At 39.3% G+C, this 21,778-nt stretch overlaps 1 protein-coding gene across 2 annotated transcripts in view; it reads right to left on the reverse strand.

Annotated features, from left to right (window-relative positions):
* MCUB (mitochondrial calcium uniporter dominant negative subunit beta) overlaps nucleotides 1–9,780 on the reverse strand; it is a 107,782-nt gene extending 98,002 nt beyond the window's left edge. The window contains exon 1 of one of the 2 annotated variants that reach the window (XM_079153590.1): nucleotides 9,502–9,780. In XM_079153590.1, the coding sequence (XP_079009716.1) occupies nucleotides 9,502–9,594 (93 nt within the window). In that variant the 5' untranslated portion in view covers nucleotides 9,595–9,780. The remainder of the gene's footprint in view (nucleotides 1–9,501) is intronic. The other variant, XM_079153589.1, reaches the window with a different exon arrangement.
* Nucleotides 9,781–21,778: the final 11,998 nt, after the last annotated feature.

Genomic DNA, 21,778 nt, shown 5'->3' on the forward strand with positions numbered 1-21,778 from the left:
ACTACCCAAACTCCTCCACTGAGGTTTCAGGGCTCAGGCAAAAGGCATAACCAATTCTAAAGGCAAGAGAAATGTGGGCAATTAAAAGGCGACAGACTTGGGCTTAATCAGGGCTGAGGATATAGCTCAGTTGGTAGAATGCTTGCCTGGGTTCAATCCCCAGCACCACCAAAAAAAAAAAAACAAAAAAAACAAAAAAACAAAAAAACAAAAAAAAAAAACAAAGATCAGAAGCTGGACCTACAACCCACAGTAAACCAACCCAACCAGGGTGGGAGAATTAGAGGCCAACTTTCAGCTAAAATGTTTTTAGGAATTAAGGCAGAACCAATTCTTAGAGCTGGTCAGGGTGGTAGTAGTACAAGCAGGGGCAAAATCTCCATTGTTATTCTATTTATTCATTCTGCCCTCAGAGTCTAGAAACATTGTGACCATGACTCAGTCCCTACATGGACCCTTTAAGATTTATAAACAAATAAGTTCCTATTTACATTTAGAGCCCTCAGATTCCAGGAAGCTTAAGTAAATGGCTGAATGATAGTTGCTATGCTGGATTACCAGTTCTGTATTTGAACATTCATCAGTGTTCATAAACTTCCACACACCCTGCAGGACCTCCTTTGATGGGGCCCCAACACTGGAAGACCAATGGATGATAACCTTATTCATGCTAACTCCACACACCAAAGGAAAATATGCCCTCCTGGAGTAGCAATCGAGGCATTGTTACTAAAAGGATCTATATTTTTCCTAATTCCAAAAATTATATATATATTTTTTAGGTTACATGTATTTTCCAAAAGGTCTGTTTAATATTTTGCCCAGTAGTTGTATTTTACAAGTAATTTCTTATAACTTATTTTTGTATTAACATTCTAAATTACTTAAGTTTTAATGACTAAACTTTGGTACTAACATTAATAATTTTTGGCAATTACTAAGCAGCACTTCATAATATTTTTTAAAGTATGATTTAATACTCTGAGAATTCATTAGGAAAAGTTCCTTTTCTATGGAAAAAGTGATGCTTCCCCCACATATAACCAATTATCCTAAATGAATGGGGCTGGGGAGATAGCTCAGTTGGTAGAGTGTTTGCCTTGTAAGCACAAGGCCCTGGGTTCGATCCCCAGCACGCAAAAAAAAAAAAAAACCTAAATGAATACCACAGAATTTATATATTTTGTTAAATCACGTCAATAATTTAATGTTCTTTAAAAAGTTCTTTAAAAATCCTAATATGAAAGCATATCTGAAATAAAATAGCTAAAATATGATTTAAGACTACTGTTTGCTATAGAAAATGTAATGTGTATAAAAATTATTTTGGTGAACTTTTTAAAAATCATCAATTACACAAGCCTCATATCACATAAAGTACATAAGAATGCTTCAAGTTCCCCCTACTAGATTAAGTGGGAAAGAGGAAATTGAGAAGATAAAACCTGAAAAGAACGCATCATTAAGGCATTGTATATGCAGTGTTTCATTCTTTATCACTCATCCTTTCATTCCTATATCCAACAGCATTTATTATGTACCTACTGTGTCACAGCAGAGGGAATCAAAGATGGAGAAAGAATAATTATGACTACAATAGTTGTTAGAACCCAGGTGGGAAAACTGTACCAGCACAACTAACTGTAATTCATGGTTGAATGATGTAAGTACTGTGGAGCTGAAAAGGACAGTGTAATTAATTCTGCCTGTAGACATTTGCAGAGATTTCACCAAAACTAGGGTAGGGTAGAATTCAGGCTTGAAGAAAGAGTAGAATTCTAGAGAGTGAAGAGGGTTTTGGAATGGGAGAGAGACATAGCTGCCTGAATAACAACTTAAACACCAATGAAGGGTGGAAATACACGACAAGCCACAAAAAAGCAGTATTAGATCAGCCATGCTGGGTTCAATCCCCAGTACTGAAAACAAAACAAATAAAAAACACCATTTCCAAAGCAGAGTTGCAAAAATAAGTTATTGGGCTGTAAATGTCACCACAAATATATTCTCTATAAAAGGCTTAGAAAGCCAATGTTATGTTGGTATGTTTGTAAAACATTTTCCAAAACAAATTATTTTCCCCCAGGTGTATGGTCACATTACTGGCTGTAGAAAGATCAGTTATTCATCAACACATTTAAAAACCCCCTCTTCAAATATCTCATTCAGACCACTAGGAAAATTCATATACCACAAACAAAATGTTTAACAAAGGAGAGAGCATCATATGAACACTCAGAGAATAGAGCCCTCTTCCTTCCTCCAGCAGGGTTCAGGGCAGTTATTATTTCCTGTTGTACCCAAGAGGTTGAAAATAAGCTAACTCATTTTAAAGGGACCCCAAAATGTGATTTGAGCAATGTATTTATTATAAAAAGTTATCCATGCAACTGAATCTAATATACCACCTGTGTCTTTAGAAGTTCAAGAAAAATAAAAAAATAAAAAAGAGGAAAAAGAAAAAAACAAACCAAACTAAGCTATCTACTTAATCTAGAAAACATCAAAAGAGTCTTAGAGAGGGCTCATATTTGCCAGCCTGCAAGACATTTTCTGCCTAAAGTTTGCCACAACAAAGCTTTGCGAACCCATCAGTTTCTTGATATGAGGTTGATGTTTTACATCATTCTTTTTTCTGCTTCCAGGCTACAGAAATGTCAGCTCTGGTCACATTTCTTACTAGTCTTTCATGGTTCCCTATTTCTTGCCCTTAAATCTATTCCAACAAATTCTCTTCTATGGACTTTGTTTATAGTGCAGATTCCACACATTCATTTTTCACCAATACTGTGAGTCCAAGAGAGAAATCTAATTTTCTCCTGAAGAGCTGCCAAAGTGGGGGAAAATATCTTGGTTTGTAATTCTTTTTATTCACTTTGGGTAAAACTTTGTCTAATCAGGTAGCATCAGTTCATGAAATTGGAAGCCCACAGGGTAAAGAGATCTATCGACCTCTTTACCCATAGATCTTAAGTCAAATTCTATTTTACTCAAGTGGAGATGATAGAGGCAACAGGAAATAAGAAAATATAATTCATGTGAGGGTAGGAGAAAGAAGAAAAAAAGAGGAATCTATTTCTCTCTGTGAGAATGAACAGCTTCAGTACTACCACCTCGCTGAGAGGACCACACCATGAAAAATTGGATTCAGCACAAGATCAACAGAGCTAATTCTATGGGCAAAGAACCAAAAAAGACTATGTGAACAAGAAAGAGAGTGGTCTGCCACACTTTCACAATTTACTACTTAGAATATATCTGGCTCCCCACAAATTCCCTTGCTTTCCCTATGCTGTTTTTCAGTCTCTGGTTTTGGATTCTGTGTCTGTGAAGCTATAATTCTGGAGTCCTCTATGTGTTTCCCAGAAGAAAGAAAATGTGGCCCCAGAATCATGCAGCTCTCAAGTGTACACATGGCAATGCTCTTGATCAGGCAACAAAGGCAATCCCAGCACCTTCACAAGGTTTCTTTATGATCTTCTCCAGAGAAAAGGGCCATCAAGACAATCTTGCTGCTGTCATGAGAGCTCAAGCCCAGGGCTTCATGCACACAGGGCAGGTGCTCATCCTCTGAGATACACTCCTAAGCCTCCAATAGGCCAGGAAACCAAAGCAAAAATTGATAAATGGGTAAGTAAAGTTAAAAAGCTTCCACACAGCAAAGAAAAAAAAAATCAGCACAGTGAAGAGAGAAACTATAGAATGGGAGAAAATCTTTATCAGCTATTCATCTGACAGAGGATTAATATCCAGAATATGTAAAGAACTCAAAAAAATTAACAGAAAGACAAATAATCCAATTCGTAAAAGTGCAAGTGATTTGAATAGATGTTTCACAAAAAAGGAAATACAAGCAGGCAATAAATGACCAAATGCTTGATATCTTTAGCCACCAGGAAATAAAAATCAATTACATTGATATTCCATCTAACCCCAGTTAGAATAACTTATCAAAAAAGCAAAAAATAACATGCTGATGAGGCTGTGGTGAGGAAAAGGAACCCTTACAGATTGTTGGTGGAAATGTAAATTAGTATAGCCACTATGGAAATGAGTATGAAAGTTTCTCAAAAAACTAAAAATGGAACTACTTGATGCAGTTTTCTCACTCTTAGTTATACATCCAAAGGCAATGAAGTCAACATACAAAAAGACACCAGCACATCTGTGTTTATGTTTATTCAAAATAATCAAGATATGGAGTCAACCTGGGTGGCTGCCAGGAGATGAATGGATAAGAAAATAAAGTACATGTACAAGACGGAGTATTATTCAGCCGTAAAAAGGATGAACTCCCATCATTTGCAGAAAATGTGTGAAGCTAGAAGACAACATATTGCATGAAATAAGGCATACACAGAAAGAGAAGTATATATGTGTCCTCTCACATGTGAAAACCAAAAAAAGTGGCAGGAGAGGGGGGGAAAAGGAAGGATGGCCATGATCAAAGCTCAAAATATGTATGTATGGAAATGCCACAATGAAACCCATTAATTTGTGCAAATTACATGGTAATAATTTTGATAAAATTTAAAACAATTTTTTATTGTTCTTGTTAAATATACATGACAAGAGTGTATTTTGACATATTGTACATATGTGGAGTATAACTTATTCTAATTAGGATTCAATTTTTGTGGTTGTTCATGATGTAGCTTCACTGGTTGTGTTTCATACATGAACATAGGAAAGTCATGTCAGATTCATTCCACAATCTTTCCTATTCCCACCCCTCCCTTCCCTTCACTCCCCTTTGTCTAATCCAGTAAACTTCTATTCTTCCCTCCCCCACTCTTATTGTGTGTTAGCATCCACATATCAGAGAGAACATTTGGCCTTTGGTTCATTGGGATTGACAATTTTTTGCTTAGCATATTCTCCAGCTCCATCTGTTTACCCACAAATACCATCATTTCATGCTTCTTCATGGCTGAGTACTATTCCATTGTGTACATATGCCACATTTTCTTTACCATTCATTTGTTGAAGGGAACCTAGGTTGGTTCCACAGCTTAGCTATTGTGAATTGAGCTGCTATAAACATTGATGTGGCTGCATCACTGTAGTATGCTGATTTTAAGTTCTTTGGGTATATACTGAGGAGTGGGATAAATGGGTCAAATGGTGGTTCCATTCCAAGTAATACATATAATTTTTAAAAAGTGCATATTTATTCAAAGACCAAAGTGTTTGATTAAAAAAATTCCTATTAATGCATCATTTCCCATTAAAAGATTACAGAAAAATGGACAATGATATGAATGGGAAAAAAAATGAAGATAGACAAGATAAAACTGAGTACTATGAATACATAAAATGCATGTCTTAAGGTCTTTCACATTTGCTAGAGATAGATAGAAAAATCTCTCCCTTTTCCTGGTAGATGCATAGAGATGACACCACTGGCTTTGACTTGTACACAAACTCTGCGTCTGCTCACAAGAAACCTAACTATTCTAACACTTAGACAAGACTAGACAGCAATTTCCTGAGTCCTCTTAAATGTCACCTTTTAACTGACTATAGCACTTCACAGAGTTGTTTCTTGAAAGATATGCCAATGTGGAAAACTGAGCAAAAATGTTGGGTGTAGGATCTCTTTCCACAAAGTTTAAATATATAGCTTCAAGAACAGAGAGCTGGTATTTCTTTAAAAAACCAGGCAAAATTGATACTGGTAAATTAAATGGGTTAAAAACGATTCTTCTAGAATGTGACTGAGACAATGCTCTTTTTTTTTTTTTTATTGTGCACTGATTTACAGCCTATAGGTTAGTGTAAAATCTTAATGATTTTAGAGTTCTAATGCTCGATTCTCTTGAATAGACGTTTCACAGACAAAAGCGCCTGGTAATGAGAGAATGAAGTTTTTCTGCGGTTCTGTGGATTGAATCCAGGGCCTTGTGCTTACAAGGCAAGCACTCTATCACCCAAGCTATATCCCCAGCCCCAGAATGGAGTATTTGAGAGAGACTTAATCTATTCTATTAGGACATGCTAATCCCAAATAAATTTCAATTTCTTTTGAAAAGGAAAACAGTATTACAACCAGTACATAAAGCAGTCACTCTATAAAATACATAGGCTCATAAAAAGTAATTCTTCAATTACTAAGACAACCATCTGACACCAGCAGTATTTTGTTCCAAGGTATATTTACAACTTCTGATAAAATAATAAAATGGCAATTTTTGAGATGGAAAAGGCTGTTAAGAACAATTAGACAAATCCCCTTGTTTGGAAAAGGGAACAAAATAGAGTGAATGACTTAGCTAAATTCATGGAGCTAAGTGGTAGCAGGGCCAGGCTGGCTGGCACTCAAATGTCCCAATTGCCTACCTAATACCAGCTAAATTCAGTGGTCATTTGTTTCCCATGACATAAGCACATTTAGTTTATATGGCAAATATTAATTATCAACCAAACTTTAGTTTCAGGTTTTCTATCTTAGTTTTATAGGAAACACATTTAACACATATTTATCTGCCAAGACACAAAATAGTCTCCTGGTTTAGAGTATGTTTTAAAATCGCACAAATACCATTTAATTACAGCAAATAAAAAGTAAAATCTTAAAAAAAGTACTAATATCGAAGTGCTGGGAAGGTGGTAATGTTTAATATGTAACAGAAACAGTGTCTAGAATTACTTTGAGATCAAAGCATCAATGTCTTTAGAAATAATAACAATCACCAACACAACTAATTGCCCTCCTCAGGAGAGAGCTTTGAAACAAGGAGATGGAATTGTAGAAAAGTGTCAAGCAAGAACTATACGTTCATTTAAATTCAACAGTTGAAAACAACAATATAAGTTAACATCTTGTAATGGGTTTTAAAACATCCATATGCTTTATTTCTGGAAGTTAAAAAAAAAAGCACACTTCATACTTAAGATTCTCTGCAAAATACAGTTGATTTGAAAAAAAAAAAATTTAAGCACAGCTTGTGGGCACTCAAATGCTGTATCAGGGGCATGAAATCTTATCAGGGAGTTTCTCGATCTAAGTAGCAGAAAACCCAAATTAAGAAAGGCACAACTAGGCAAGAGCTTTCCATTTAGCTATAATTCACCTGACACCATCATCACTCAAACTGTGTCCCTGTGCACAGGAACAGCAGGAGCCACGGATTGCCCTGACAACCACTCAGGCAGAGTGCTGACAGCAGAGATGCTGCCACCTGAACACGATCACAGACGCCAGGTTATACCTTGCCAAAGACAGTGCAATCTGCCCTACCTCTCTTATGCCTCAGACTATGTGTGTTCTCTAGAAAACAAAGCTGCTACACGAAATGTCTCCATATCAACAAACTGTTTTTCTTTTTTTCCACCCACAAAACTCTCACTGGCAGACAATTATCCTCCTACCATATGAAGGATGAGAACTGTATATTTTTCAAAGTTATTAAATCCTCTTATAAGACACACTGGTAATTTCAGAAAAGATCAATTATAACTGAGCATCTCCTTTGAGATGCTACTTATAACAAGTCCTTGCATGCTAGGATTTTATAAGCTGCCAGGGTACAAAACACTTTTTTTTTTCAAAACTGCTTTCACTGGCTTTCAGGATCTGAATGTTTGTGGAAAAAAAATAGAAATAATACTTGTCTTTAGCCACAGGTCATATCAAGCACAGAACCATGAAACCTTAGAATAAAAAAATGTCCCTGTAATGAGGTAAACTGATTTGCATAAAATGGTTTAGTAGTCCTAACTAAACCTCCTAAGGAGTCAAATATTTGTTTCTTTACAGTAAGATTTTAAAGCATCATATAAAGAGGAAAGCTCACAGGCTTGCCTTTATTTTGGGAGGGAGTTATTTTATCAGATAGGTAAAATGATGGAAACATTTTCACTTCTGAAGTTTTATAGATTGTCTTTGTAGCATGGACAAGCTGACTTTAAAATCTGCAAATAAGAAACATCAAATATAAGGCTTCTTAGGTGACTAATTAAAATCAAAGTAGTAACCACCATTTCACTTTTATTAAGTCTAATAAGTCCCATCATATCATTTTTTACTTCTTTTAAAAAGGCATACACATCCCTGCTGGGGCAGGCCTGCAATGACATCCCCCTCGATAGCATCAGATGGGAAATACAGAGAAAAGGGTTTGGAGCTGATAATTTAAGAAAAGGCAGCCAGTCCTGAGATCCATTCAAAAAAGATACTCAAAGTGTTAAAGGGCTGGGATGTAGCTCAGTGGCACAGTGCTTGTCTGGCATGTGTGAGGCGCTGCAAGTGTTAAATGAGTTTAACAGAAAACAATCAGTTGTTTAAATGGTATGTGGTGAAGGGGTTGTTTCCGTGTTTGGTATGTCTTTATGAAATGCGACACTTCAAACTACAATTTTAAAAAGCCCCTCTCCTCAATTACTTATTAGGTCTACCATTTTACATTTTAAGGAGTTTTTGCCCCTTTTCTTAGGTATTAGTAACAAAATGGCCTTCATTCGTTTTCAAACATTCAGGGAAAGCATTTGAAAAATGTACTTAAATATTTTCTTAATCCAAAACTCTGAAGCCCTGAGATAGTTGGGGGTGGGGTTGGGGGGAAGTGAAAGTGACAAGAAAGTCGCATTGCTTACTTTTTGTTTTTTCTGTCACACCGTACAGAAAAAAGATTTTTAAAATTTTTGCACTTTAACAATGTGGAACTAAAAGCTGAGGGGAGGGGGAAACTAACACTCAAAAACCACTCCCCCGCAACCACCTGCAGCCTGAAGGCGCCGTTTCCAGACTGTCTTTCCTAAGCAGCTTCAGTGCGGGCTCCGGGCTCCGGTCAGGCTCCAGCACAGTCTTAGTTAACTGAGCCCTGGCTCGGCTCTTCCAGCGTCTTTTTTAGGGCACATCCCCTCCCCTCCCTCCTCCGATGAGCAACGGTTCAACAGGGACCACACAGTGCAACTAAGTAAGGCCACGGTTACTCACCAGCGCACTCGTGATTCACCCGTCTCTCGCGTCTCCCAGCCAAACGCGAGTCTCTCCTTCCCTCTTTAAAAGGGAGGTGCTCTCGCGGTTTTCAGGGTGGAAATGCCGCTCTCCTACCACAATCCATACTCGGGACAGTCGCTGCCCGGCTCCATCACTTCCTTAGCTCCCACTCCCACCGCTTCAGCCCGGAACCCAGAGGAACCAGCCGACCATAAAGCGGCTCTGGAAACTCAGTCCTGACGCGGCGTGGACGCCGAGAACCTGCAGCCGGGGCCGCAGCTCCGTGCTCTGTGCACCCGGATCTGGCCAGTGTGATGTCCCCGCGCGCCACTCTGGCCTTCCTTTCCCTCGGTCCCGGGGTGTGACCCCCGCCCTGGACGCCCGGACTGCGTCGCCGGCCCGGTCACCACCTGTCGGGCCTCTCCGCGCGTGGAGCAGGGGCCGCACCACGCAATGAACTGCCCCGCAGCTCCGTTTTCGCTCGCGCCAAAGTTGCCCGCCGGAAACTTTCCAGCCACCTGCTCAGGACGCCCTGAGGCCCGGTACTTATAAGGTCTTACCTTGGTCGTCGGTGGCAGTGGCCTCGGTCGCGCTCGGCCCGGGACTCCGGGGTTCAGCAGCTGCCGCCCCAGCGAGAGGCACCTCGAGAGCATCCTCCTGCCCGGCGCGGGGAGCCCTCGGCGTCAGCAGCGCATCCTCCCGCTCGGCGGCCCAGTCGGCGCCCGCGGCTCCCAGCCCCACGGTCGAGGGCGCAGCCTGCTCCGCGCCGCCCCGCCCGGGCTGGGCGGGCTGCGGGAGGGTGTGTCCCAGCTTGTGGGCCCGGCGGCGCACACGCCCCGCGCTCCGCTGTTTTCTTCCCTCCGACGATTAAAAAAAAGGGGGGGGGGCGGGGGAGGCGGGGGCAAGAGCGCGAGTGAATCGCCCTCCTGGGCGATTCAGTTTCGTGAGCTTCTCTTCCCGCAGCTCCCGCTTTTGTAATGAAGGGGAGAGCAGGACTCACACCTTGAGAGCTGTTGATTTAAAACTCGCGGCGAGTTCTGGGCACCTTGTACTCCGACAGTTGTCTTCCGGTTCAACCCCACCCGGAGGGAGACCCTGGGGTTGAGGCGGTCTCGCTGGATTTTGTTCTCTCTGACCCAGCGGAGAAGACGAGAAGAGGCTTTGCCACGACTCTCCTAGGCTGGACGGCTGGTGCCTGGGCCCCGCGGGGCTTTGGCCCGCTGGTGCGCGCGGTACGCACCAGACGGTTGGCCCGAAGCCTTAACTCTGCCAGAGTTGCGTTTCTCTGCGTGGTGGCTCAAACTCGGGCCCTCGAAGGAAATCTCTCCACAGAAGAACTGGCTTTCTCCCTCCCCGACGCCTCTCTTTCTGTACTGGGGGTTGAACCCAGGAGCACTTTACCACCGAGGTATTTTTTGAGACAGGGTCTCCATAAATTGCTGAGGTTGGCCTGGAACTTGCGATCCTCCTGCCTCAGCCTCCCAGATTGCTGGGATTTCAGCGGTGAGCCACTACACCGGCCCTGGGCTTCTATTTTAAAGTACCTTTTTAATTAAAGGAGCTACAAAACCGGAACTTAATTTTCCCAACAACTGGGAAATCTAATGTTTTGCCTTGAAGAAGTTTTGCTCATAAAAACAAACACAATCCATTTAAGAATGACTTAAAACAAGTTTTCACACAGCTTACAAAGGACTATTAAAAAATTACAGGATATTCAGTTAGTTTGAATTTCAGAAAAAATAACATTTTTATGTATGTCCCAAATATCACATGGGTCACACTTCTACTTTAAAAAATGAAATAGCTGGGATATACTTACACTGAATTATTTGTTGTTTATCTGCAAGAGGTTTGAGTTAATGAACCAAAGTTGGCAAGCAATGCAACAAATGGTGAATCAACTCTTGATGGTGATTGCCTTTCTTAATTGGAAAAAAAAAAAAAAGAAGTTTCTATGATAGCAAAATGTTTATCACTGAAACGGAGGGAAACCTAAATAAACCATCTGCTCTTAGTTTCTGAACAAACACTCTGGATGTCACTTGCTCTTAGTTACTTACTCTTAGTTGACTTTAGATAACATCTCTGACCTGTAGATCAGGATCATAACAGTTCACAGTTACCCAGTGTTTCTTTGGACAGTTTTATTGAACTATAATTTATTCACTCACTATAAATGTACAGTTCAGCCTCTATCCAGTTCATCTGCTTCTACTTAACTTCCAATCACTTTTCCCTATCCCCAGTCCGCCATAAATATAGCCAAACCCTAACCTCTGGGAGACAGATTTGAGACTGACTCTCCAGTCTCCACATGCCTACCTACCTGGGGAATAAACTTCACTCCTTTCAGTGACTGGCCTGCTGTGTACAGACCAAAGGATCCTGGTTCAGGAACATCACATCATTTAAAAATGACGTGTTAAATAGCATCTGTGGTTCAAAACACATCTGCACTGGGCAGGTAGTGACACGTTCAACATAAGTTCACATGGGAAAGTACATTACTTTACCTGAGTCTTTTCTCTCTATAAACAAGTGCTCCAAATAAGAGTTTTATCAGGAGGAAGGGAATGTGAGAAAAGGAGGACATATCCATTTTGCAGCTCAAAATTTAGCCACAAAGGCAGGATCAGCAAACTGCTGTGAGAGAATGTTGGAACTCTGCAGACAGAAGAGGCTTATTTAAAGATGCTCTCCACAAAGCCACCCAGCATACACAGATGTCTTTGGTGCACAACACACTTCACTGTAATGTAAAGGAACTCTTGGTGAAACTGAACAATTACTCAAAGTCAGATAGTTCAGAAACACTCTTTGCAAATTACAGCCTTTTCATATTTGAATCTGACATTGCTTTTTTTTTCTTTGTTTTTCTCCTCTTTTTTTTTTTTTTTTTTTTGGTATTGGGGCTTGAACCCAGGAACACTCAACCAGTGAGCCACATCCTTAGCCTTTCTTGTTGTTGTATTTTATGTACAAATTTTATGTATTTTTACGTTTCTGAGTTTCTTAGGGCGTTGGTGAGTTGCTGAGGCTGGCTTTGAACTCCTCCTGCCTCAGCCTCTTGAGCTGCTGAAATTACAGCTGTGTGCCACCACACCTGGCTCTGACATTGCTTTTTTCAAAAAGTTTCTTTGAACAGTTTTATTGAACTATCATTTACTCACTCGCTACAAATATGCAATCAAATTATTTTTAGTAAATTTTCAGTTATACATTAATCACCATAATCCAATTTAGAACATTTCCATCACCCCTGAATGATTCCTCAGGCTCATTTACATTTTCCCCAGTTCCACCTCCAGCCCCAGGTGACTACTAATCTACTTTCTTTCTAGATTAGCCTTTTCTGGACAGCTTATATAAATGGAATCACACTTTTTAAAATATTTACTTATTTAGTACTGGGGATTTAACCCAGCGGTGCTCTACTACTGAGCTACATCCCAAGCCCTTTTACATTTTTTTAATTTTCAAGAAAGGGTTTTGCTAAATTGCCTGGGCTAACCTCGAACGTGGAATACTCCTGTCTCGGGCTCCTGAGGCACTGGGATTACAGGCATGTGTCACCACACCCAATTTTTTTTTAAGGTCCTTCCTATACTGACTTCACATTTTTCATCAGTTCTAAGGCCTCTGACCTTTTCGCTGCAGCACTTCCTGTTTCTGCATATTATTATCCTTCCTCTCTGGTCCACAGCTCCTGGGCATTTTCTCACATCTGCTTTTCTTGTGATACGTCTTCTTTCTACTTAGCATGCTTTCATTTATTCATTGTTGTCTGAATCCCTAATTTAAATCAGGTACTGTGCTAAGACACCATGACACAAAGATTAATAAAGTTCAGCATCTGCCTTTGCACGTATAATCTAGCTGGAGAGTGAGACAAGAGAGTGAGACAGTGCAAATAAAATGAATGTGATATTTGCCACAAAGGAGGTAGATACTAAGTGCTATGGGAAACTCTGGAGTAATAATGATAGCACCCATTGAGAACTTTTGTGTCAGTACAGTTCATTTACCGTGACACTATTGAAACTTTCATTTCAGGGCTCTGCACTTGCCAAGGGTCTTCCAAGGCAGTCGGGAGAGAGTGTCTGTAGCAACATGTTCACTTGGTTGTGTTTCTGTACTACTTCTAAAAAGTAAGGTATTTTAACTAGAATTGCAAAAACCACCATCTCTTTCCTCTCTAGCTACCCTTCTGTCACACAAACCCTCATGTTAGGAAGTTTTCCCCAAATTAACTACTCTAAGAATTGACACATTATTAATTGTGAGTCCCTGGTCATGACCATTGTCCAGAGACAGCAAAAAGTAAGCTGATTTTAGTTTGGGTATAATGGAATGCTTTTATGTGGCTCAGAGTCTTTTTCAAATTCTTTTAAGTTATCGCTAGCTATGCCCCTGTGGGAATGGCTTCCATGAATACTCCTATTACCTACTGGGCCAACTTAGTATTGTGACAAAAGGTGTCAGGCCAAAGATTGCGTTGCCACATGAATGAGTCCCACAGAGGTAGGTTGCCGGATAGAAACAGCTCATGAAAAAGAAATGAATGGATCCAGAAACTAATCTGTAGAGTATCTTCTAAATACTATAATTCACATTTCAAAACTTTCAGTACTCAGGAATATGTATAGTCTTTAAAGCATTTATTAGAAAACAGAAAAACTTAAAAATAAACCTAACTTACAATCAAAGAAGTCAGAAAAACAGCAGCAAAAATAAATTTAAAGGAAGTACTGAGAAGAAAATGATAAAGGTAGAAGCAGATAACAAATCAAATTTCCTTTACTCTTCCCCTATAGCAATCTCCTTCCCCACTAAAAAAGGGTGAACTGATAAAACCAAAAGTTGGTTTTTTTCTTGGAGCACCAAGATAGGAAAACCTGAAATAGAATAATCAAGAAAATAAAGGAAGGGCTGGGGAGATAGCTTAGTTGGTAGAGTACTTGCCTTGCAAGCATAAGACCCTGGGTTCAATCCCCAGTATTGCAAAAGTAAACAAATGAAAAAATAAAGGAATTCATAAAGATGAAAATAATCCCCCCCCCTTTTTTTTGTACTAGGGATTGAACTCAGGGTTGCTTAACCAGTGAGCCACATTCCTAGTCCATTTTATTTTTTATTTTGAGACAGGTTCTCGCTAGGTTGCTCAGGGCCTTGCTAAGTTGCTGAGGCTGGCTTTGAACTTGTGATCTTCATGCCTCAACCTCCCGAGTCACTGGGATTAACAGGTGTGTGCCACTGCACCCAGCCCTAATACTTTCTTAATCAAGTTAAAACTCCAAAATTGACTATAAAAAAGAGACCCTAAATAGATTAATAGCCCTAGACTGAAACAGTGGTCAATGATCTACCTGGAAAAATAACCAAAGCCCAGAATCTTAATGGGCTAGTTCAACCCAAACTTCAAGAACAGAGAAGACCAAAATTCTAGCTATTTTATACAAACTGTCCCAAAGGATCAAAACAGAAGGAAAACAACCCAACTCTTTTAATAAAACTAGCATAATAAAAAAAGCAAGTAAGCACTAGCATAACAAAAATAAGCAAGTAAGAACTATAAAAGGAAACTGTAGACCAGTCTTACTTATTAAAGCAGATAAAACAGATCCTAAATAAAATATCAGTAAAGAGAACTCAGTACTTCCATAAAAATTCAAATAAGGATTAATCTAAGCTGCAAGGGTCGATTCTCAAATTTCTGGGCAATGAACCTTCTCTTAATCCAAACATCTTCCACCTAAATTATGTCTTGTGGGGGTGGGGGGCAATTTATTCATATACAGCTCACTGCTTCTACCTTTCCCTTCTTCAGCTGCCTTCAATAGGATGACTGGACTCATGTGAAGGTCAGATCACTTCACAACTCTGCTCAAAGCCCTTCAAAGTCTTTGCATCTTTCACAGCAAAACTCCAAAGACATCACTGTGGCCTGAGAGCCCTATATGGGTGCACCAACTCCTCCTCCCTGCCTCCAGTCCTTCTGCTGCATTTTCCTCTCAGCATTTAATCCTTACCTGACATGCATTTCTTTTTTTATATGTCTCCCCCAACTAGAATGTAAGGTCCATGACAGAAGGGACCTGGGCTGTTGTGTTCAGTGATTCATCACTACAACATAAGAGTGCCTGTCATGTTGTAGGCTCTAAAATATTTGATGAATGAATGAATGAAGGAAGGAAGGAAGGATAAATTTGGATAAATCTAAGTTTAAAATGCAGTCACATTAAAGAATAATACAAACACTCATACTTCTGGTTATAAGTACATGGGGGTGGGCCAGATACTGTTCCAGGCTCTGAAGATAGAGGGCTAAATAAAAAAAATAAAAATAAAAATGAGTTTCTTGCCTACACAGAATGTAGTGGGAAAGATGAACAGTAAGCAAAGTAAAGTGAAGAGAAGTGATACCAGGTATCACTGTGAAGAGATACCAGGTATACAGTTGAAGTTTGGAACAGTTTTTTCTCTTTCTTTTTTGTTTTTTAACAAACCTCATAAGCAAACAAAACGTAATTGTGGCTCACAGGTGAGCACCGAGTTTTAAGGTCTGATGATATGTGGCTATAATGACCTAAGAAGCTCGTTTGTCTGTGGATGCACAGACATAAATATTGTCTGTTGTATAGATATAAGGTGTTATAGGTGAATGAACATCTAAAGCAAATACAAGTGTGGTTAATAAATTGATCATGAGAAATAGGGAGTTAAGGTGACAGTAGTCAACACAAAAAAATTCATTTCTCAATGTTAAGTGGGGAAGAATTTCAGCGAAGGTAGAAACTTATGGATGATATGAGAGTGAAGAGCTGGTTCAACATGGAAGGATTTTTTTTTTTTTTTTTTTTTTTTGGTACTGGGGATTAAACCCCAGCCCTTTATTTTGAAACAGGGTCTTGCTTAATTGATGCTCGCTGAATTGCTAAACTGGCTTTGAACTCACAATCATCCTACCTCAGCCTCCCAGGCTGCTGGGATTACAGATGTGCCACACCATCTGGCAACATGGGAGGATTTTTACTACCATTACCACTGTGCAGCTATTTTGCCAAGACACTGACCACCAGCTACTCATGATTAATTATATGCCAGCAGCTCCAAGAGAAACCTTACACCCTCATTCCATATAATTCTCACGACACTCTTACCAAGAGATTATTATAATCTCCAGTAGGGATAGGAAGGCTCAGAGAAATTTAAGACTTGACCCAAGAGACATAATCTAAGAGAGGGACTATAATTCACATTTTGTTCAGTTTGGCTACCAAACCTGTATTCTCCCTTTTAGAGTCAGTCTAACATGCTGTAACAAGTGCAGAATTAGAATTGTTTTCTTTTTTTAACTATCAAATGTATTTCCATAATCTTTCAGATTATGTTCCATTTTCTATCCAGCACAGTATAGAATATTGGCTGATTCTTACTTGGTGGAAGATTCAAAATTTAATTTCTGAAAGGTTTGAATCATTAGTGATCCATTCTTTTATTGGGTTGCTGTATCCCATTAGCTTTCAGTATTGAACACTGAAGTACTAAGAGGCACTCTGGAAAATCTTCTAGGTTCTAGAACTAGTCCTCCTTGACCCATTATATGGACACAATTGATTCCCCTTCATAATCAATATTACTCTCCTGATTGTTGGCATAAAGAGCCCAAAATGGCCCAGTACTAGTCCTAACTTCCAATGCAGGGGGACATCATTGAGTCTGCTTGGGACCCAAGACCCTAAGATTCTGTGAATGGGTTAAGGGGGAATGCTCTTACTTCCAAATTTTGATTCTCAGACCTCTCTTCTAGATATAGAACAATGTTAGTGGCTGATTCAAAACATGTTGAATTTTGTGAGCTAGTACCTCAAATGTCTCCATGACTGAGTCTTCAGGACATTCTACCTAGCGGGCCATCTGTTTTGGGGATGACAGGTTGTAGTAAGACTAGTGAACATTCCTTGTCACAGTTCTTGTAACAAAGAACTGAGTTCTTTAATCAGAAGCAGTGTCGTGGAGGTCTGTGCAATGATGAAGACATCATGTAAACCACAGATGGTGGTGTTGGCAGAAACACTGCAGTCAGGGCAGGCAAATTCATATCCAGACTATGTGTCTATTCCATTGATGAAAAATTGCTCCACAATCAAAAGGGTGCAATGTAATCACTATGCTATCAGGTGGTTGCCTGCTTTCCCCAAGGGATGAACTGCATCTGCTGTACTAGGGAATGATGACTTGATGCACCCCAGACTGGCAGCCTTACAGGTTATTTGGTAATGAGTTAGAGCAGCCCACTGAAATGCAGTATATGTATTTCCTAGATCCAAAGTCACCAAGTATTATGTCTGTGTAGCAACTTATCTTTCATATTGGAGGGGACCTAGCAATATGCTCCACACCACTAAACCTCCAGAAACTTCAGAGGTGGTACCCTCATGAATTTTCACAGGGTTTATCTTCCATCTCCTGGCACTATTCCCATTCTATTGGTTTTTCTTTCAATTTCTATTTAGTGTAAAATAGTAGATTTCTTTTCTCATCCAAGATACTCTTTACCTTTGTTTGCAGGTCTTAAACTCATTTTCTAAATTGGAATTATTTAATAACGGTTTGACATTTATGAGCTAGGCATGATGGCACTAAGATAAAGAGAGCACAGTTTCTATGTGAATTTCAGTTATAACACAGAATGACAGGGGATCTAGGGACAATAAGCCGAAGGTGTTATGGGAACATACAGGAAGGGTATCTATCCAACGTGGGGAGTGGTCAGAAAAGGCTACCAGGAGGGAGTGATGCTTAGGCCATGTTCTGAAGGACAAGTGGGGCTCAGTGAGGGAAGCTGGGAAGGGGTCCAGAAGGCTTTCGGAGGGTGCATTATGTGAAAAGCCTGAAGCAAATGAAGGCAGACCCCAAGATGATGATGTGCAACTGGCCTTCTTTTTCTTATAAAATTATCCTGATTCCCATCAACTCCAATTTTGTTCTCATTTCTTCTCAGAGTATGACCTAAGCGACTGCCATAAACTCTCTAAAGACAATTTAGGTTCACTACATTTGGGGGGAAATCCTTTCAGACCACTTGTTGCTTGTGAATGTAGTACTTGGGGTCCTAGTTATTTAATAGCTTGGCTTCAAGTTTTGACCTTTCTTTAATCATCTCAGTCATCAGTTTCTCCCATGTATCGCAGTTATTTCTGACCCAGTACATAATTATTTATCAGTTTTTGATAACAGAAGACAGGCAAGAGACAGAGTACCTTCTCTCCCATTAAAATTTCTCAAGTTCCAATTGAAAGCAAACGTAACAGGCATTTTCTGTTACTACGCAAGTCATAAATCTAAGTCCAAAAGGAGCAGGACTTGGAAGAAATTGAATATAGAGGCAAAATCCATAAAAAAAACCCTTTTGTTAAAAATGGGTGAAATTCATTAAAAATGAGAAAGAGTCCTTCTAAATGGTATAGCATTTCACAACTTTCCCAAGGGTTACTGTGAAATGATTTGGTTATGAGAGAAAATAAATGGCTAATAAAATTTTCTAGTAAATAAATAAAATTCAATAAACATGTTCTTGCTATGTATTCTGGTTTGGGATAGGTACTTGGGGATGTGGGAAGTGGGATAAGATGCTCAAAAAGAATCCAAATGAACTAGGTAATGGTGTGGCTCAGTAGCAGAGTTCTTGCCTAGCATGCTCAAGGCCCTGGGTTTGTTCCCCAGAATTTTGATAAACACACAAACATATATACAAGATACAATCCCTCCCACTAAAGCAAGTTGCTGTGCAATAAAGAACTGAGAGAAACATATAAAAATTGCTTATTGTTTATTTTTGAAGAGAGCTGAAATACACGGTTTAATATTATGAAACTATAGACTATTAACTTCAAATGAATCCAGTCATTATACTGCACAGGTCTTAAAACTATTTACAAGTTATTTAAGTAGCACATGTTCCCTGGCTACATCATCAATACAGTGTTAAAAGCAAAGTAAAAGGTAGGGAGATTGTGCATAATTGTTTTAGTAATGAGTATAATTATTCTATTCCTACTGAGAATATTTATAAATCTTGCTACAGAAAACTAGAAAAATAGTGTAAAATATGCATATATATACATGATAATACACTAATCAAATTATCTATAGCAGTCTAAATGGTTCCCAATTTAACATGAACCCCAAAAGCAAAAATAGCAGCAAAAGCCATAAACTCCTCCCAATGATGACACACTCAAAAGAAAATGCCAGAGTGTGACTACAGGGTGGTTTCTGTCAGTTAACCATGTCTGTCTGGCAAACCATGTGCTGAACAGGATCTGTATATGCATTTTTGGGCATTCTAGTGAAATTATAAACTTTGTACATGTAATAAGCAGAGTCCTAAGTAAAATCTCATGGTAAATACTGATTTTCATTTTTGGATATAAATTTTAGTGATCTTTAGTAACCCACTTAGTGGGTTTCTAGTAATACTCATTGGTCCAAAAAATGAAGTCTACAGAGTTTGCATTATTGTTCACTAATGGAAACTTTAAAAAAAAAAGTCTTTTCATTTTCATAATAGCTCATGTTCCATTAGAAGGCAAGGCTTCTCTGTCTCCTGAAGATGGTTAGCTTTCCCGCTCAAGCCATTTACACATACATCCCCTGCCTACTTCTCATACACATCAAAAGGCAGGAAGGAGGATACAGATCCTGTCTCTGAATTCAGACCAGGAGGAAATTAATTATAAAATGTCTTCCTAGCATTTTATTTTTTAGGTACTTGTTGCATGTGCCAAACCAAGCTTGAGTATTTTTTATTCACCCCCTTGAAATCTCTTGTCTTTCAGTAATTTGTGATCCTATCTGGATAATGTCTGCAGTGTTATCTTCAACTTTGTATGAGCTTTCCTATTTTTCTCTCTTACAGAAGAATTTTCCAAGGAAGACACTTTGAATAGGAGAGTTCATGGCTTCCTTAACATAACACTTTGATAATCTGTGCATTTCCTGACCTCATGAGTTTCCTGCAATAGAGTCATATCCACAATAGCTATCAAAGAGTGCTTAACACACACATATAATGTATAGAAATTTCCATATGGTCAAGCCCTTACTCAGGTGTTGAATATCAGATTTGGGGAAGTATGGATGTATATGCAAAAAGCTCTCCCAGGAAATTCTGTTTCCATTTCCAGAAACAACACTCAAAAAGAACCAGTTTTTGATGAAGTGTAAACTAATTGAAAAGGGGACTCCTGGAACGCATACTCCCTTTCCTCTCAGCCAACACTCACGTGGCTCACTACACAAATGTCCAAGAGACTTGTCCCATCAGAGGGCAACAAGAGTAGCTTACTTACTTACCTCTCATCAAGACTGGTTTAATCATGCCTATAGCCTGGTTTGTTAGTCTCCATACATTGACTGAAACCTGTCTTCTCAGGACACAGGACTCCTTACAAACCTTTTAAGGAGTGTCTACTTTTGATCCCAAATCTCAAGAAGGTATCTCTTTACTGCTCATTTGTAGAATTCTGGATTATTCTTGCTCCTTTCTTTTCCCCAGGTCCTCCGAGCTCATGCCATCCTGCCACATCATACGCCTTGCTACCAGTCATCACCGTCTCTGCGTCACCACTACTTCTGACATTTTTTGGGCACAATTGTAATAATCAAATAGAGGATTCATTTAAAACCCTGGGCTCCATGTTCTGCCCTCTTCCCTTCTAGTTACCTTTAAGAGCATCTTGACTACTCACTCCCATGGACATACTCTAGGTCTTATTGCCAATATTTAACCTTCCTCACAATTTCAATTCCAAGTGTCCCGTATCCTGACCACTATTTATTTTCTTTCCAGTTATCCATTCTGGTATCCATACTCTTAATAGCTTTTTTTTTTTTTTTGCGGTGCTGGGGATTGAACCCAGGGTCTTGTGCTTGTGAGGCCTTAATAGCTTTTTGATCTCAGCAGGATGGTCAAACCACTGCGCTCACTGACTTTTGTCTATTATCTATTTTCTCTAGTTTGTGTTCCTTTAGTCACTCTTTCTCAATGCCCTGGCTTATTTCTTATATCCAATCCCGATCACCTCCAACTTTCCACCAAGCACTGAATGTAGTTGGAAGTAAGGGAACAGCAGTGCTAACTGGTTTCACTTTGAATTCATCCCAGGATGGGCCAGCAGTATTATCTGACAATCCTACTCAACACCACTAGCCAGTATCTCAATATTATTAGAGACTAATTTGTGAAAACACTAACACTCCCATTTCTCTGCTAATAACTCTGTAGTATCTTTCACAGAGAAAATGGGAACATTCTGAAGATAATTTCCATATTCACCTGCCATAAAATCCTCCTACTTAACCAGCTCTTCTTCCAGATATCCACAGGGCGCAAGGTGTTTGCTCCACTCTCATTTCTTAAAAGGGACTTCTCTGTTACCACGAAAAAACAGTATTCTCAGTTCCCTTACCCAGATTTATTTTTCTTCACAACATTCATTGCACTTGACAAATTATATAGAAATTTTTGTCTCAGCCTTCCACATTCTAGCACCAGAGCATAAGCATAATGGAAGTAAGGATTTTGTTTTGTACCTGGAAGGTTATCTGACAAGTATTAAGTGCTTTTAAATTATTCAATGAATGACAGAATATCCAAAGGCAAAATATTTTTGTTTTTCTTAAAGTAGAAATACTGTAGTTTTTGTTGTAATATAAAGGCATTTATTTGCCACTAGAGGTACTGCAGTTTCTATGATGTTAAATAAGATTCTCTCTTGATGGAGACAGCATGGTATGGGGTGGGGGTGGAGGGTGTATCACTGGGTAGGG

This window comes from Sciurus vulgaris (assembly GCF_902686455.1).
Source record: "Sciurus vulgaris genome assembly, chromosome: 9".
Lineage (NCBI taxonomy): Eukaryota > Metazoa > Chordata > Mammalia > Rodentia > Sciuridae > Sciurus > Sciurus vulgaris.